An 18,913-nucleotide genomic window follows, 5' to 3' on the forward strand; every position below is an offset into this window, starting at 1 on the left:
CCTCATCCTCAACATACAACATCCGTTCTGCCAGTCACATTCTGTTAAAGGTCCCCAAAGCACACACATCCATGGGTCACTCCTCTTTTCAGTTTGCTGCAGCTAGCGACTGGAACGAGCTGAAACAAACCCCCAAACTGGACAGTTTTATCTCAATCTCTTCATTCAAAGACTCAATCATGGACACTCTTACTGACAGTTGTGGCTGCTTTGCGTGATGTATTGTCTCTACCTTCTTGCCCTTTGTGCTGTTGTCTGTGCCCAATAATGTTTGTACCATGTTTGTGCTGCTACCATGTTGTCATGTTGTGTTGCTACCATGCTGTGTGTCATGTGTTGCTGCCTTGCTATGTTGTTGTCTTAGGTCTCTTTTTATTTAGTGTTCTCTTGTCGTGATGTGTGTTTTAGCCTATGTTTAAAAAGAAAATGTAATCCCAGCCCCTGTCCCCGCAGGAGACCTTTTGGTAGGCCGTCATTGTAAATAAGAATCTGTTCTTAACTTACTTGCCTACCAGGTTAAATAAAACTTGTAATGAATAAATTGGCAACATTTCTTTAAATTGACAATTCTGAGAACTGTCTTGTGCAAGTTTTAAGTTGTCATAATACCTGTTAGCAAAGGTTTCAGCTAGAGATAATGTGCAGGAGCTTGCAGGGATTTGTTGTTTTGCATGATGTCTACAGTGCCTTGCAAAAGTATTCATCCCCCTTGGCGTTTTTCCTATTTTGTTGCATTACAAACTGTAATTTAAATGGATTTTAGATTTTTATTTAATGTAATGGACATACACAAAATAGTCAATTGGTGAAGCCCCCCCAAAAAATACTTGTTTCAAAAAATTCTAAAAAAAATATCAAACGGAAAAGTGATGCATGCATATATATTCACCCCCTTTGCTATGAAGCCCCTAAATAGGTGGTGCGACAAAATTACTGTCAGAAGTCACATAATTAGTTAGATTGCACAGGTGGACTTTATTTAAGTGTCGCATGATCTCAGTATATAGACACCTGTTCTGAAAGGCCCCAGAGTCTGCAACACCACTAAGCAAGGGGCACCACCAAGCAAGCGCCACCATGAAGACCAAGGAAATCTCCAAACGGGTCAGGGACTAAGTTGTGGAGAAGTACAGATCAGGGTTGGGTTATAAAAAAACATCAAACTTTGAACATCCCACAGAGCACCATTAAATCCTTTATTAAAAAATGGAAAGGATATGGCACCACAACAAACCTGCCAAGAGAGGGCCGCCCACCAAAACTCACGGACCAGGCAAGGAGGGCATTAATCAGAGGGGCAACAAAAAGACCAAAGATAACCCTGAAGGAGCTGTAAAGCTCCACAGCGGAGATTGGAGTATCTGTCCATAGGAGCACTTTAAGCCGTACACTCCACAGAGCTGGGCTTTGCGGAATAGTGGCCAGAAAAAAGCCATTGCTTAAAGAAAAAAATAAGCAAACACGTTTGGTGTTCGCCAAAAGGCATGTGGGAGACTCCACAAACATATAGAAGGTACTTTGGTTAGATGAGACTAAAACGTAGCTTTTTGTCCATCAAGGAAAACGCTATGTCTGGTGGAAGCCCATCACCCCGAGAACACCATCCAGTGAAGCATGGTGGTGGCAGCATCATGCTTTGGGGATGTTTTTTCATCGGCAGCGACAGGGAAACTAGTCAGAATTGAAAGAATGATGGGTTGCGCTAAATACAGGGAAATTCTTGAGAGAAACCTGTTTCAGTCTTCCAGAGATTTGAGCCTGGGATGGAGGTTCACCTTCCAGCAGGACAATGACCCTAAGCATACTGCTAAAGCATCACTCGGTTGGTTTAAGGGGAAACATTTAAATGTCTTGGAATGGCCCACACCTCAATCCAATTAAGAATCTGTGGTGTGACTTAAGATTGCTGTACACCAGCGGAACCCATCCAACTTGAAGGAGCTGGAGCAGTTTTTCCTCAAGAATGGGCAAAAATTCCAGTGGCTAGATGTGCCAAGCTTATAGAGACATACCCCAAGAGACTTGCAGCTGTAATTGCTGCAAAAGGTGGCTCTAAAAAGTATTGACTTTGGGGGGGGGGGGTGACAAGTTATGCACGCTCAAGTTTACAGTTTTTTTGTGTTATTCCTCGTTTGTTTCACAAGAAAGAATATTTTGCGTCTTAAAAGTGGTAGGCATGTTGTGTAAATCAAATGATACAACCCCCCCCCAACAGTCCCTCCTATTGAAGAATAGCTTCCTAATGTTCAACTTATGTAAACTTGGAAATTACTTTTAAATGGACAATGATAATAATTAATGAATAGCAAATAAATAAATACAAATGTACAAACAATGATAACAAAACATTCACCGTGACGTTTACAAACTCAGAGACTTATCACACCATACACAATTTTATTTCCATCTCTCATCACACAACAAAATGACATTCTAGATGAATCTGCTGTCTTGTTCCATGTCAGCTGGAGCACTTTTTGTTTCTCCACTCTCTCCTTCTGGTTCCTAAGAGAGTGACAGTATAAGGCTTGGAAAGCAACAAAAAAGACACCAAACATAACAGTATTAACTTCTTGACGCACCCATCCCGTTTAGCGGGATCATTTTCATCAACACCCGCTGAATTGCAGCGCGCCAAATTCAAATTAAATTACTAAACATATTTAATTTTCATGAAATCACAAGTGCAATATAGCAAAACACAGCTTAGCTTGTTGTTAATCCACCTGGCGTGTCAGATTTCAACACAGCTTTTCGGCGAAAGCATGACAAGCGTTTATGTAAGAACATCTCTCTCAGTAGACAAAATATTACAAACACCTAGCAGCCAAGTAGATTGGTCATGAAAGTCAGAAAAGCAATAGATTAAATCACTTCCCTTTGATGATCTTCGGATGCTTTCACTCAAGAGACTCCCAGTTACACCAACGCTCCTTTTGTTCCATAAAGATTATTTTTATATCCAAAATCCACAGGCGTGAGCGGTCACGACATCACAGATGAACATTCCAAATAGTATCCGTAATGTCCACAGAAACATGTCAAACTTTTTTTTAATAATCAATCCTCAGGTTGTTTTTCAAATATATAATCGGTAAAATATAAACCGGGACTGTCGCTTTTTCAATAGGAGAGGGAGAGACCATGGCTGACCCACTCTGTTGCGCAAGCAAAACTCATGCGAACACCCAGCTATCTGACGCGATGTTATCTTTCTCGCTCATTTTTTAAAATAAAAGCCTGAAACTATGTCTAAAGACTGTTGACAACTTGAGGAAGCGATAGGAAAAGGAATCTTGTTCATATCCCTTTAAATGGAGTGAAGGCAGGCTATGGAACATGGAGCTTTCAAAATAGAAGCCACTTCCTGGTTTGATTTTCCTCAGGTTTTCGCCTGCAATATGAGTTCTGTTATACTCGCAGACAATATTTTGACAGTTTTGGAAACTTTAGTGTTTTCTAATTATATGCATATTCTAGTTTCTGGGCCTGAGAAATGGGCAGTTTCAAATGGGTATGTTTTTTAGCCAAAAAACTCTACACTCAAGAACCCCCTACACTCAAGAAGTTAACAATGTGATAAGCTATGCATAATTATATATGCATGAAAACCAAAGTCTGAGACCATGACAATTCCCACTTTCTCTTCACCTGACTCTATGCCTCCAGGATACTTTTCTGCTGGGTTCCACAAAGATGAAAGCCCTAAAAAGCCTCCTTATGCTTTCGCCCAGTCTTCCCCTTTCGGCCCCAGGTTCCGAGAGGTGTTCCCAAGTCATATCATTTTCACTTTGTTCCCCATCTCCTCCATTGCCACACCCCTACACCCTCTTAAGGTAACTCAGCACTAAGCTTTCACATCAATGACTTCAACATGTTGTTTAGAGTACAATTACCCCAATATCTAACTTCTTTCATATGATGCATTAACCAATAAAGCAGCTAACCCCAACTCAACTATGATGTTTAAAGTAGCTCCCAGACCCAACCCATCTGTATGTCTTACAGTGGAATCTAGTCTCTCTCTTTCGCTCCACTTCCTCTGTCATGTCTTCAAGCTCACCCGTTATGCAGCTTGACCTCACTTCACGTGAGAACAATGCACCCACCAAGGAGAGACATGACGATCTTTACCGCTGCAGCTGCTGTAAGGAGTAGTGTGTGTGTGTGTGGACCAGACCAACACGGTCCCAAAACCCCCGCCTGGTGCATCTTGACGTACACTCAATCTCCAGAATTCAGCCCATGCCCTTGTTTATCTCTGCTTTCACCTGAGGATATACATAATGCAACACATTTCCTGACAGCATGAACTCTCGTCTTATTTCAAGAGCACTAATTTCTGACATTTGAATAACAGCCTCCCCTGTACTCCCATCGGTCTCCCAGTTACCAATCCATGTGGCACGAGTCCTCATTAATTGATATCCCAACAATGCTAACCCGTGCTTCTACTAGCATGGCCCATGCCCATAACCTTCAATTAGTCTGTCAAGTGTTCGCCGGATGTTAGAAATGGGGAAAAAGATGAATGAGTTGGGCAGAACATCCAACCTAACAAAACTCTGAGTCACAGGTTTCTTGAATGTTTACCATAGTGTCTGAAATGCCACCACTATCTCTTCTCCTTCTCTTGTCCCAAGCCTATCATCCAGTGATTTCTCTAACAAACAACCTCCCTGTAGGAGGACACTTAGAGGTAAGGTTTCGGGAGACTCCCTCTGCAAAATACATTTTATCAGCGCCCCCACCTCTCACCGTTCTGTAGCAACTCTCTCTCGCTATGCTCAAATCATAACTAAAACATTTGATAAATTATCCAAAACAAATTTAGAATGAGAGTCCTTAGTACTTACTTTGAGAATAGGACTTGAATCCCAGCTTCTCAATTTAGCACACATCATCCCTGTTAGAATCCCTGTTAGAATGTACATTTATAAACTAAACCTTTTTATTGCCGGTAATAACTCCTCATTACAGCCCGGTGGCCTGGTAATGGAAGATCAGTATCTCAATGCATCCTTTGTCAAAATGGTTTGCAATGTGTAGACCCCCCTTCCTGTCCTTTCCCGGCACTTATCATTCTAGCGTGTCTTTTTCAGATAGCGTTTACAGTTCATCTTCCCAACGGCAAATGTAACTCTTGCCTGTCCCATTTGATGGCCCTTGATGTCCTGATTTCAATATCCCTTTCTCCCACGTACACATCTCTCGCCTGCCGTTCTCAGTACTTCGGTTTATGGCTCGGACTCAGAAGTGTTAAAAAGCCACTGTCGATTTGCACGCCTTCGTCGCTCTTTCTTCAGCCGGTTAGGGAGGGTTTTGAGGTTCACACACGGTTTGTGGTCAAATTATTCCTACCATGCATTAAGACATGATCTGACGTCAGCTTCCATGATGACCTCATAAAAAGCAAAGATGCCAACAACAGTTTAGCTCAATTAATTTCTGTTTCAGGAAATCCAGACAAGCATTGACTATATGACAACTTCTTACATGAACCTTTTCTTAATAACATATCTACGACAAATGTCAAAGAGCATACCAACATGCTGTTACTGCTAAACCCATTTTCAAAATTAGTCCATACTCCCTTATTCTACTGGCGACCTCTTGAAAGAGTTTCCAGATCATGAAGTTGGCACTCTAACCCCTCGCAGAATCCCACACTCCAGTATCCCAATCTGGTGAAATTTGTATCGAAAAAAACCCACTAAATTAAATCAGCAATACACATATCACAATCCATTTGAAGTAACTGTCATCCCTTATTAACATATATTTCCCCTTCTATATGCAGACTGAACACAGTACCTCTGTATATTTACCCAAAAACCAGAACCCCAGGGAACTGTTAATTTTCCCCGTCGAACACATGATTCTAAAACAACTCTTTATAACTCCCTACTGAAATAATAATAATCTCACAAAGTAATGGTACAATTTGAATAGACTGGTGTTTGTCATTCCTTTTATAATTAAATCCTGTTCCGATAATTTCTAGTGAGACTGATCAGGCCTCACCAGAAAGTCAGGATACAGAGCATTGGACACCATTCACATATTTCATCTCCCTTTACATTCCCTGTCCTTCAGAACCCATTAACGCTGATATATTGAGCTTTTTATTCTGGTTTTATGTCATTGTGCCAAGTCATAATTGCCTCCCTGAAGTCTTTATTTGATTTGTCAGCAGGGAAATGTTGCCCAAATTCTTCCCATATTCGAGCCGAATTGGTAGAATGCTGGTGCTCTTCTTTCAGGGCCTCCATAGCTTTATTAAAATCGTCTAGCTCCACATTACAGGGAGAATTGGATACGTTTGTTCGCTTATCAATTGTTATTATTCCCTAACCTATCCTGACGGTGTTCAGTGTGTTTTGGATTTTTTCACTCCTGTCTATAATACACACCTTCTATTAACTGTTTTCCAAGGTAGCGCTACACACTTCCAAGGTAGCGCTACACACTTCCAAGGTAGCGCTACACACTTCCAAGGTAGCGCTACACACTTCCAAGGTAGCGCTACACACTTCCAATATATCACTAGCCACTTTAAACAATGCTACCTTATATAATGTTACTTACCCTACATTATTCATCTCATATGCATACGTATATACTGTACTCTACATCATCGACTGCATCCTTATGTAATACATGTATCACTAGCCACTTTAACTATGCCACTTTGTTTACTTTGTCTACATACTCATCTCATATGTATATAATGTACTCGATACCATCTACTGTATGCTGCTCTGTACCATCACTCATTCATATATCCTTATGTACATATTCTTTATCCCCTTACACTGTGTATAAGACAGTAGTTTTGGAATTGTTAGTTAGATTACTTGTTGGTTATCACTGCATTGTCGGAACTAGAAGCACAAGCATTTCGCTACACTCGCATTAACATCTGCTAACCATGTGTATGTGACAAATAAAATTAGATTTGATTTACACACTTCCAAGGTAGCGCTACACACTTCCAAGGTAGCGCTACACACTTCCAAGGTAGCGCTACACACTTCCAAGGTAGCGCTACACACTTCCAAGGTAGCGCTACACACTTCCAAGGTAGCGCTACACACTTCCAAGGTAGCGCTACACACTTCCAAGGTAGCGCCACACACTTCCAAGGTAGCGCCACACACTTCCAAGGTAGCGCCACACACTTCCAAGGTAGCGCTACACACTTCCAAGGTAGCGCCACACACTTCCAAGGTAGCGCCACACACTTCCAAGGTAGCGCCACACACTTCCAAGGTAGCGCCACACACTTCCAAGGTAGCGCCACACACTTCCAAGGTAGCGCCACACACTTCCAAGGTAGCGCCACACACTTCCAAGGTAGCGCCACACACTTCCAAGGTAGCGCCACACACTTCCAAGGTAGCGCCACACACTTCCAAGGTAGCGCCACACACTTCCAAGGTAGCGCCACACACTTCCAAGGTAGCGCCACACACTTCCCCGGATAATAATGAATTGGTCACGGCACTTAATACCTTGTATTAGAATGATACTATAGCGTCTGTGAATGTATTACTGGAGAATACTGATGACTTAATGTTTTTTTCCCCCATATTGCCTACAATATCCCTATTATTGATAAGACATCACCAAAATTATTCACACTTGTCTTCCTATTTCCACATAATCTGCCATGGTTCACCACCCCAACAGGGCATAAAACTAACCTCTTTTTCACACACACACTCACACCCTGCGCTCTCACGGCCACTGTGACTGGGCTTCCACCCTCTCAATACAGATTTAGCAGGGAACCAACCCCACCAAGAATTTACCCCCTAGGTCTTACTCTTTGCAGGTTCCAGCCTGCGCGGGCTTACCTTCCGGGACTCTATTCTTACCTTCCGGGACCCTATTCTTATAGTAGTCACATGAACTATCCCAACCAGAATTTACCCCCTAGGACTTACCCTACAGGTACTAGCCTGCTGGAGATTAACCTACTCGAAATTTACATTTACTTTATAGTACTAGCAGGAACCAACCTACTAGGAGTTTACCATTTACTTTATAGTACTAGCAGGAACCAACCTACTAGGGATTTACCCCCTAGGACTTACCCTACAGGTACCAGCCTGTACGAGTTGACCTTCCGGGACTTACCATCTGCCATAAAGCTACGACCTGTTGTTACACAATGGGCCTGCTGAATTAAACTCTCCCGGTCCATATCCTATAATGTTCAGCCTACGATTTTCATCTCCCCAAGATGTCAAAATGAGTGGAAACGGGTATAGGAACTTGCCTACCTTGTTTGTTGACAGCTCTGCTCCATTGATCTGGACTCTTTGGTTTGACTACAAATCGTGGTGAACTCTGCTTGCAGCACCATCTGTTTGGTTCTAATTTTTCAGAGTAAATGACTCACGGACACTAGAGAAGCTTAACCACGTTTAATTCTTCCCAAAGGGTCGACACAGCTGTATTGAGACAAAGACATGTTTCCACCACTACCAGTATATACAGTCGTGGCCAAAAGTTTTGAGAATTACACAAATATTCATTTTCACAAAGTCTGCTGCTTCAGTTTGTATGAAGGCAATTTGCATATACTCCAGAATATTATGAACAGTGATCAGATGAATTGCAATTAATTACAAAGTCCCTCTTTGCCATGCAAATTAACTGAATCCCCCCAAAAACATTTCCACTGCATTTTAGCCCTGCCACAAAAGGACCAGCTGACATCATGTCAGTGATTCTCTTGTTAACACAAGTGTGAGTGTTGATGAGGACAAGGCTGGAGATCATTCTGTCATGCTGATTGAGTTCAAATAACAGACTGGAAGCTTCAAAAGGATGGTGGTCCTTGGAATCATTGTTCTCTGTCAAACATGGTTACCTGCACGGAAACACGTGCTGTCATCATTACTTTGCACAAAAAGAGATTTACAGGCAAGGATATTGCTGCCAGTAAGATTGCACCTAAATCAACCATTTATCGGATCATCAAGAACTTCAGGGAGAGCGGTTCAATTGTTGTGAAGAAGGCTTTAGGGCACCCAAGAAAGCAAATTCTCAGAGAGCAAATTCAGAGAGCAAATTCTCCCAACCATTCAGGAACAGTTTGGTGAGGAACAATGCCTTTTCCAGCATTTTGGAGCACCTTGCCATAAGGCAAAGGTGATAACTAAGTGGCTCTGGGAACAAAACATTGATATTTTGGTTCCATGGTCAGGAAACTTCCCGGACCTTAATCCCATTGAGAACTTGTGGTCAATCCTCAAGAGGCAGGTGGACAAACAAAACCCCACAAATTCTGACAAACTCCAAGCATTGATTATGCAAGAATGGGCTGCCATCAGTCAGGATGAGGCCCAGAAGTTAATTGATAGCATGCCAGGGCATATTGCAGAGGTCTTGGAAAAAGAAGGGTCAACACTGCAACTTCATGTAATTGTCAAGAAAAGCCTTTGACACTTATGAAATGCTTGTAATTATACTTCAGTATTCCATAGTAACATCTGACAAAAATATCTAAAGACACTGAAGCAGCGAACTTTGTGTTTGTGTCATTCTCAAAACTTTTGGCCACGACTGTATACTCCACTTTAGGCACGCCTCCTCTCCAATCCTGACCTTATATGGTTTGAAAGGAAGAGGATAATTAACCATAGTTTCTCCCTTCAGGGGATCTGATCTGATCTGACCTGACCTCAACCCCTCCTTCGACTAATCCACAGATGTCCGTCCTCTTCCCCTATAGCAATCCTGTGACCTCCTCCCGTCCACCCAACACATTCCAAAGCCATCTGTCTTTCTACAGAGAATCATTAACCTCTGACATAAAAACCAGTCTCTTCCACTCCTTTATTTACTATACTTATGAGTATAACAATGTTCAAAGTTTACCCCGAATCCAACATATCCAACTAGAGATCTCTAACTATCTCTGTGTGAGGTGCTGGTATAGGTGACCGTGTCCTCTATTGCATCATCACAAGTTTGACTTTTTACCAATCAATTTCCTTTGAACTCTCTTAAAAGTAGTTGGATGATATGACATTCTGGGGTTTTGTGCGTAATATTGACACTAATCTTTTTATTTTGAACATTGTGTGGCCCATCTGATGCCCAGGGTGGCAGTGAGAGCTGGTTCACTGAGAGCAATGTGGCCATTGCCTCCCTGGCCTTTCACCCTACCGCCCAGCTCCTTCTCATAGCAACAAACAATGAGGTTCACTTCTGGGACTGGAGTAGGAGGGAGCCATTTGCCCTGGTCAAGACTGCCAGCGAGACAGAGAGAGTCAGGTCTGACGAAAAGCTCCACCTTCTCCATCTCCCTGTCATTTCCACAGTGTTCGATTAGTTGACATGTTGAAATTTCTGAATTTGAAAACCGAGTCAGATATTCTCAAAAAGTATTTAAAGCAAAATGGAGATAATGACACATGTGAATGCTCTGTTGCAGACTGGTGAGGTTTGACCCACTGGGTCATAACCTGTTGACCGCTATAGTGAATCCCTCTAACCAACAGGTGAGACTCTGTCTAATACTTTACGTTATATACTTTACATTAGGTCAGTTACGTCATATCAAGAACATTTTGTTCCCGTTGTGTGCTTTTCAGCAGAGTGATGATGACTCTGAGGTCCCCATGGATAGCATGGAGATGCCCCACTTTCGCCATCGATCCTTCCTACAGTCCCAACCGGTCCGCCGTACCCCCATTCTCCACAACTTCCTGCACATTCTGTCGTCGAGGAACTCAGGCTCACAGTCTGAGGAGCAGCATCCTCCTGAACCCGCTGTCAATAGTGCTGCTGACTCTCCTAGTCTTCCCTCTGGACGTTATTCCGCCCTGCGGAATAGCGTCCGACCCCCCTACCAGGGTTGTGTGCAACACCTTGGTATGGTTTGCTTCTGCAGTCGGTGCTCTCCCACCCAAGCCCCTTCACCATCTGGAGAGGACCCCTCTGACCCTGAGAGCCTGGAGACCCAGTCTTATGCCTCCACCTTCTCCTCTGCTCGCACTGAGCCCCGGCAGCCCTCTGAGCCTCGCTCCTCACACCGTCCCTCTGCCTTCAGCAGTGTGTACAGCGGTGCTAGAGGACACTCTTTACGCACTCCATCTTCAGGCCACCAGCAGCCAGGCCGGGAGTGTTCTGGGCGACTGGCGGGGGCAGACTGGATGGGTAGCATGCTCAACATGCGGCCTGAGCATAGTGGGGGTGTTGGGGTATCTCCACCCAGGACTAGTGCATCATCTGTCAGCCTGCTGTCTGTGCGGAGACAGCAGGAGTGCTCCTATCAGTCGCCTGTCTACACCTCTGCCACAGAGGGAGGAAGCTTTCCCCCAGCAGTTATGAGCCCCCACATCAGTGGAAACAGCTCTGTAGATGGACCCAGCACTAGTAGTGGACACCACACTCTTGGGGAGGGAGGGAGCAACAGCCCCACCTCTATCCGTAACGTGCTGCAGTGCAACTTGAATCGCTACTTCATGGAGTATGATCGCATACAGGAAATGGAGCAGTCAGGTGGCACTGGTGGAGAGAGCAGCCAAGAGCAACAGACATGGGAGATGCTTAATAATAACATAGACTCTGAGCAGCCTGTCACTCCCCATTATCAGCCCCCCCACAGCGGTGATGATGGTTCTGGTCCCTTCCGCGGCCATGTGAACCGTTGCAGGGTCTGCCACAACCTGTTCACGTTTAACCAAGGTACACAGCGCTGGGAGTGCACCGGCCAGACCCCATCACAAGAGGGGAGCACCTCATGGCAGCCCCCAAGCTCCAACCCTGCCTTTCACAACATTAGGCAGACTGTGATACAGGATCCCCAGTCCTCTGACAGGAGACAGTTAGCACAGCCACAGCCCAGTGCTGATGAACCTGGAGGGGACACAGCCTTCCCTCACCGGGGAACCCCTAGCCCGCAGAGAGAACGGGCAGTGGGGTTGGTGTATAATCAGGAGACAGGCCAATGGGAGAGCGTTTACAGACAGTCTGCCAGTCCAAGTACAGCGGTGAATGTACCACAAGAGGCCTTAAACCAAGAAATGCCTGACGAAAGCTCTGATGACGTTTACCTGAGAAGGTGAGAGAATCGGGTGTTAAGGTCTTGTTTATCTATATTTTGTGCAATTTGTTAAATGAAAAACATAATCGATGCATAGCCTTTTCCAATATACTGGAAGTAGCATGATGGCTGAACTCTGACTTTGAGGCAGTTATAGATGGAGGTGAGATGCAACATTCGACACATCTTATAAGCTGCCAAGTCTGCCCTACCACAACACCTACACATAACCCCAAGTCACCCCATGCTTGTGACATTAGTGTAATCACACAGGCAAACTTGGCATATCTTGCTTTTTGTGCTTCATTCGAAGTTGATGAAAGGCCTTTTCCAAACTTGTGCAGTCATTAGGGCTATTTTTTGGTAAGGATCTCTGACAAAAGGGGCGGCAGGTTGCCTAGTGGTTAGAGCGTTGGGCCAGTAACTGGAAGGTTGCTGGATCAAATCCCCGAGCTGACAAGGTAAAAAATCTGTCGTTCTGCCCCTGAGTAAGGCAGTTAACCCACTGTTCCCCGGGCGCAGGAGACGTGGATGTCGATTAAGGCAGCTGCACCTCTCTGATTCAGAGGGGTTGGGTAAAATGCGGAAGACACATTTCAGTTGAATACATTCAGTTGGACAACTGACTATGTATCCCCCCTTTCCTATCCCAATTAAAGTATACATTTCATTCAGTTTTGAGACGATGCTCTGCCTCCATGGCTTCCCCTTCTTGCTCATTAGCTGCTTGGCAGATGGGTTTTGCAATGCCTTCCTTGGCAGTTTGCTTTGCCTCGACTGTAGTGGGCCTTACTTGGCCTGACTGTCTGTCAACTGCCCCACTGGCTACAGTCAGTGGAATGATTAGGCTTCGACCTTCCTGACCTTGTCTTCACGACCAATCCAGTCGAAAGAAAATACATGCAGGTATTGATGTATGGTGTTGCAAAGAAAAAAAGCCATCTTTCTGTCCAGTGTACATGTTCTTTTGCCCGTCGTAATCTTTTCTTGTTATTGGTCAGTTTGAGATATGGCTTTTTATTTGCAACTCTGCCTAGAAGGCCAGCATCCCGGAGTCACCTCTTCACTGTTGACCTTGGGACTGGTGTTTTGCGGGTACTCTTTAACGAAGATGCCAGTTGAGGACTTGTGAGGCGTCTGTTTCTCAAACTAGACACTCTAATGTACTTGTCCTCTTGCTCAGTTGTGCACTGGGGCCTCCCACTCCTCTTTCTATTCTGGTTAGAGCAAGTTTGCGCTGTTCTGTGAAGGGAGTAGTACACAGCGTTGTACGAGATCTTCAATTTCTTGGCAATTTCTCGCATAGAATATCCTTCTCAGAACAAGAATAGACTGACGAGTTTCAGATTAAAGTTCTTTGTTTCTGTCCATTTTGAGCCTGTAATCAAACCCACAAATGCTGATGCTCCTGATACTCAACTAGTCGAAAGAAGGCCAGTTTTATTGCTTATTTAATCAGAACAACAGTTTTCAGCTGTGCTAACATAATTGCAAAAGGGTTTTTTAATGATCAATTAGCCTTTTAAAATGATGGTTGCTGATAATGTGCCTTTGTACGCCTATGTAGATTTTCCATTAATTTACTTCTGTTGGATGGCTTTTATGAATAGCATTCAAAAAGCCTACAAAAGAGCTTTCTATTGGCTGATTCTAATACTTTCCAAGTGGGGAATTCAGACCTCATCTTTCTACATGTTTCCATGTCAGAAATTTCAGAGTTGTATTGAACGCAGAATTACCCCCAATCTTATTAATGCTGAGTTCCAAGCAGAGACGCATCGGGTCCCATTTTTTAGAGTCTTTGGTATGACTTGGCCAGGGATCGAATTCCCAACCTTCCAATCAAAGGGCAGAGACAAGCTCATTTGTGATGGACCTGTGGAAAATGGGCTGTCTCCATGTTACTCCTCAGTGTTCCACTTGGTGGCAGTATGGTACTGACTAGATATTTAGAGAGGATTGCCATGACAGCTCTGCCTCTCCTGTGACAACTACCATTGACAACTTACTAGTTTCTAGAATAGGCATACTTAGACATAGGCTAGCCTATTAGGATTAGTTAGGGAATTAGCATAGGTATTTTATGTGAATTTTATTCCCACAAAGTAGGAGGATATGATGTGCTTTGCACAACATGTCTGATTGAGCAGTGGCAGCTCAGTACAAAGGTTTGACATTTATTTTACATAGGCTTAGAAGGTAATTTGCCTGACGACTCAAACTGAATTCTTCCGCTACATAGTTCAGTCTGAGACTGCCATCAATGAAGTTGTTTGTGCTGACGTCAAAATGAGTGGTGTTGTACAAAACAAAGTCATCAGCGATTGGATAATCTAAAACCAATCCGTGTATCAAAGACAATGACACATTTTCAAAATGCCACTTTACCCACGTGTGTTCTGGCTCTGGCCCAACCCATCAGTTTCTGGGACCAGTCAGATGGTCGAGAATGGATTTTCATTCTACAAATCATCGGGAAGGTACTTGGATCCAGACAGATCCAGGCATAGCATTTGGCTAGAGCAAAGAGTTTGCTTAGCCAGGCAAGAAAGTAATGCCTATTCTGGTAAAAACTGATATGGAAAAAGTTAAATAACCTAATATTTGCATAACATTTTTCTACAGTCATTGAAAACACACACGGTCATAGTTTTTTTTCCCGCTCTCATTTTCCGTCTTGCATCAATCCCAATCCATCCCCTGTTCCCTGGAAGGCTGCAATTAGCCTCTGTTTCAAGGGCAGGGTTGTGAACTTTAACAATGTGAAGATACCCTTCCTGCCCAACCTCTCATTATCTAGCCTAATGCTGGGGCTTGTTGCATGGAGAGCTCTCCAGTAGCCCGAGGGTGCTGCTCTACTTTGTCTGACACAAGGCCAAAGCATTGGGTCTAATCAGTAGGCTGTCAAGAAGTGTCTGGAAAGCAAATGACCAAACTGAAGTTTGGTTCTCCGTTTTGTTCACATCTCTTTTAGATTCCAGTCTCTTTTCATAGACTCACAGCTGCAGGTCACCCTAAATTTAATATGTTGAAGGTATTTTATTTATTTATGTGACTATACTAATGATATTCGAGCTTCAGGCTACTTTGTGTTATCTAGCCAAGCTGGGCACAATGGCTTGCTCTAAGGGTTCGATGGGTTCTTTCTTTTATGTCCACATTCTGAAGTCACCTCATTTGGGAAAAGCATTGATATAGCAGATTTAAAAGGGATTTAACAAAATGGGGTGGCATGGTAGTCTAGTGGTTAGAGCGTTGGACAAGTAACCGAAAGGTTGCAAGTTCATATCACTGAGCTGACAAGGTACAAATCTGTCGTTCTGCCCCTGAACAGGCAGGGGTTATATTGTATTATTTATTGCAGTAATTGCTTTTTCAAGGAGAGGTTTTGGCTACTGTATTCTAAGACATTTTCTGACTTGTTTTGAGCCCAAATGACTAGAGCAGTTGAGGTATACATTTTGTTTTTAAAGTTGTAATCTAACAATGACATATTTAGGGATTTTTTTTGCTCACCTTAAATCCTCTGAAGTATAAAGGCCACCATCCTCTATAGAAATTGCATTCAAGTCCTCGATCAGTAAAATACTGGAGCAGTTTAATGGGCTGTTACACAGGGCTGTGACATTTCACATCACTCTAATTTTTTAACCTGATGTGCTGTCGATAATGAGCAAGTGAATATCCCTTAGGAATTTAATGATACTTTTTAATTGACCAAAATTGTGGTTTAAAAGACTGCTCCAATGAGCAGGCTGGCGAAGATGTAGATAAATGTGAATCTCAAGGAAGGGAATGCTTTGAGTTATTCCAGTAATTTGGCCATTGTAGTCCTCACAGTAATGAGCACGTTGTTTTGTGACTTTGGGGAAAGGATTAAAGCAGGAGGATGGGAACTGCATGTTCAGTCTCATTAACATGTCAGCCACACTGTAAATTATTCTAAATGGTTTCAATGTTAACTATGTTGGGCTAGCAGGCTGGCCAATCACTTGAAATAGTCTGCACTGCATATGTGCTGTTTTAAAACAAGTTTTGAATCCAACAATACATTTAAAAAAAAAATATTCTAAATCTGAATAAATTATTGCCACCCTTCCATATTTGGATTAGTAGACTGTCTATTTTGGAGTTGCTTTTTGTCTTTGTCTTATGGGTCCCAAAAATGTCATTCAAGATTTGAAATTGTCACGTCGTGTCTCTCCTTTGCCACCCACACGTCCCTGAGCTTCTCTACATTCACCTTTAACACCATGCTAACTTCAAAATGTTAGTTTTGTCAGGAAACCTGACTCTATTTCAAACGTTTCAGATGAATGGCCTGAATAACATAACCTAAAGCTAATCTTTCCCTGAAACGTCCAGTTTCATCCAAAAATAAGAGCTAGACCGCTGAATGCAAGTCGTGAATTGAAATGGAGCCATTTTTCATTGTCTTTGCATCATCTGGCATCATTCCTCGTGTGGGAACACTTCAATACTTTTAATTGAGAGCGTTGTCACATGTTTTATTGGCATTATCAAGCATAATAGATTGGGCTGTAGTGCATTGACTCCCATCCTAAATCTAACCTCCAAATCACCTGTCCCTGGACACGGGTGGTTATTTTTTAAATTGAATTTAGTATTTTCTTTGTTTATTTAACCAGGCAAGTCAGTAAAGAACAAATGATTATTTACAATGACGACCTAGGAACAGTGGGTTAACTATTATCAAGAATTTAAAAAAGAGCTAGGAGACATTCGTATCCATTGGTCGTCACCCAAAAGGAAGCACCTGATATGTAGGGTCTCTATGGAGTGTTTGTGTTAATTGTGGAGGTATCCATTCTCTTAATTATACCTGTGAAAAGTAGCGAGATCGGAGAGAAACATTGTTTGGTTGCATCAGTCACAGAAATGGCTCCTTTTTTCCACTGGAAAGCGGTTTAGACTAGTTGGTGATAATGAATATGGAAATGATTTGGGCTGATCATTGAACAACTACATGTACAATAACTTTGTTTGGGGTGTTTTCCTTAGTGGAAATGCACATCTAACCATCCCTTTTGCTCTGTTTCTCTTTCATAGGAGACTTTTGGAGTCATCTATTATGTCACCGTCTCGGTATGACATATCTGGCTCCCGGGACCATCCCATTTATCCAGATCCTGCCAGGTGAGTCTTATGGCAAGTGGTCAGGGCTATTGATGATTTACTTGTAATATGTAATTCATGAGAATATTTTTTTAAAATCAGGCCAGCATACTAGATTAGCATGTAGCATTCTTTTCAAGAACCAACAATAAATAGCCACTTCAATAAATCAAACACATTGGTTGCTCAAACACAGGGGTGTCAAACATACAGTTGATTTTCCCTCGGGTGGTTTGAGTAAAAATAAGTAAATAAAATGACATGACTTAAACCAAATTGAAACTCTGCAGAAATTATATTGGACCTACATTTATACAGTCTCTTCACTCTGTCCTCTGTCTAACAATCACCGAACACATAAGGGAGACTGTGTAGTGCTCGAACAGGTGCAAACAAATGGCAAATGTTTCCAATGTAAACATAATTTCACTAGCCTCGTAGAGAACTAGGCTTCCCTAATCCGGAAGCCTGGTGAAGTCTGGCCTAAATTAGCTAAAAGGGGATGGAGACCTGGTCTAAAACCAATCAGATGCCTTGCTTGGGCGGATCATAAGACGTAGTACTCCTTCAACAGTCATGTGGGGGAGGGTTCTTGTAATGTAACATGAAACAAAAATGTAGCCGCTGGAAGCCAGCGGACCATTCAAATAGTTTCGGCTAATACAGAATTCTTCAGACCTCCGAAGACGGCATGACAAGGTTTTTGGAGGAATGGCTACGCGGGACTACCATTTCACCAACCTGTGCACACTTGTCTCTGTGTGGTTCTCGGGCAACAGTATGTGATAGCATTGAACATTATATACTGTAAGACGTACTAGACAAGTATCGCCTCCAGCATATGATGCTCCCATTAAGTATTGTCAAAGGTCACTGCCCTCAACATCTGCCAGTAGTCCAGCTGTGTGACATATATTGACTTGTTCTAATGCATGCAGTTCTTTGAAATACATTATCACTGCTATGAATGGAATTGGACATGGTTGTGGTCAAATATACGGTGCATTCGGAGAATATTCAGACCACTTGATTTTTTTCTACATTTCGTTGCAATATAGCCTTATTCTAAAATGTGATCATTGTTTTTTTTCCCTCATCAATCTACACACAATACCCTATAATGACAAAGCAAAAACAGGTTTTTAGACATTTTTGCAAATGTATTAAAACTATAACTATATATTACATTTGCATAAGTATTCGGACCCTTTACTCAGTGCTTTGTTGAAGCACCTTTGGCAGCTATTACAGCCTTGAGTCTTGGGTAAGACGCTACAAGCTTGGCACACCTGTATTTGGGGAGTTTTTCCCCATTCTTCTCTGCAGATCCTCTCAAACTCTGTCAGGTTTGATTGGGAGCGTTGCATAGCTTTTTGCACAGATTTTTTTCAGGTCTCTCTAAAGGTGTTCGATCGGGTTCAAGGACATTCAGAGACTTGTCCCGAAGCCACTCCTGGGATACTTGGCTGTGTGCTTAGGGTTGTTGTCCTGTTGGAAGGTGAACATTCTCCTCAGTCTGAGCTCCTGAGCGCTCTGGAGTAGGTTTTCATCAAGGATCTCTCTGTACTTTGCTCCGTTCATCTTTCCCTCAATCCTGACTAGTCTCCCAGTCCCGTCCGCTGAAAAACATTCCCACAGCATGATGCTGCCACCACCATGCTTCACCGTAGGGATGTTGCCTGGTTTCCTCCAGACGTGACGCTTGGCATTCAG

The 18,913-nt window shown here is 42.9% G+C and overlaps 1 protein-coding gene across 9 annotated transcripts in view; it reads left to right on the top strand.

Moving 5' to 3' along the window:
• LOC118357857 (muscarinic acetylcholine receptor M4-like) overlaps nucleotides 1-18,913 on the top strand; it is a 158,318-nt gene that overhangs the window by 4,316 nt on the left and 135,089 nt on the right. For 5 of the 9 annotated variants that reach the window (XM_035735190.2, XM_035735185.2, XM_035735174.2 and 2 more), the window contains exons 5-8: nucleotides 10,118-10,290; nucleotides 10,451-10,517; nucleotides 10,611-12,082; nucleotides 17,135-17,221. In XM_035735190.2, the coding sequence (XP_035591083.1) occupies nucleotides 10,118-10,290; nucleotides 10,451-10,517; nucleotides 10,611-12,082; nucleotides 17,135-17,221 (1,799 nt within the window). The remainder of the gene's footprint in view (nucleotides 1-10,117; nucleotides 10,291-10,450; nucleotides 10,518-10,610; nucleotides 12,083-17,134; nucleotides 17,222-18,913) is intronic. The other 4 variants (XM_035735179.2, XM_035735226.2, XM_035735208.2 and 1 more) reach the window with 2 other exon arrangements.

Source organism: Oncorhynchus keta, chromosome 2 (assembly GCF_023373465.1).
Source record: "Oncorhynchus keta strain PuntledgeMale-10-30-2019 chromosome 2, Oket_V2, whole genome shotgun sequence".
Classification (NCBI taxonomy): Eukaryota; Metazoa; Chordata; class Actinopteri; order Salmoniformes; family Salmonidae; genus Oncorhynchus; species Oncorhynchus keta.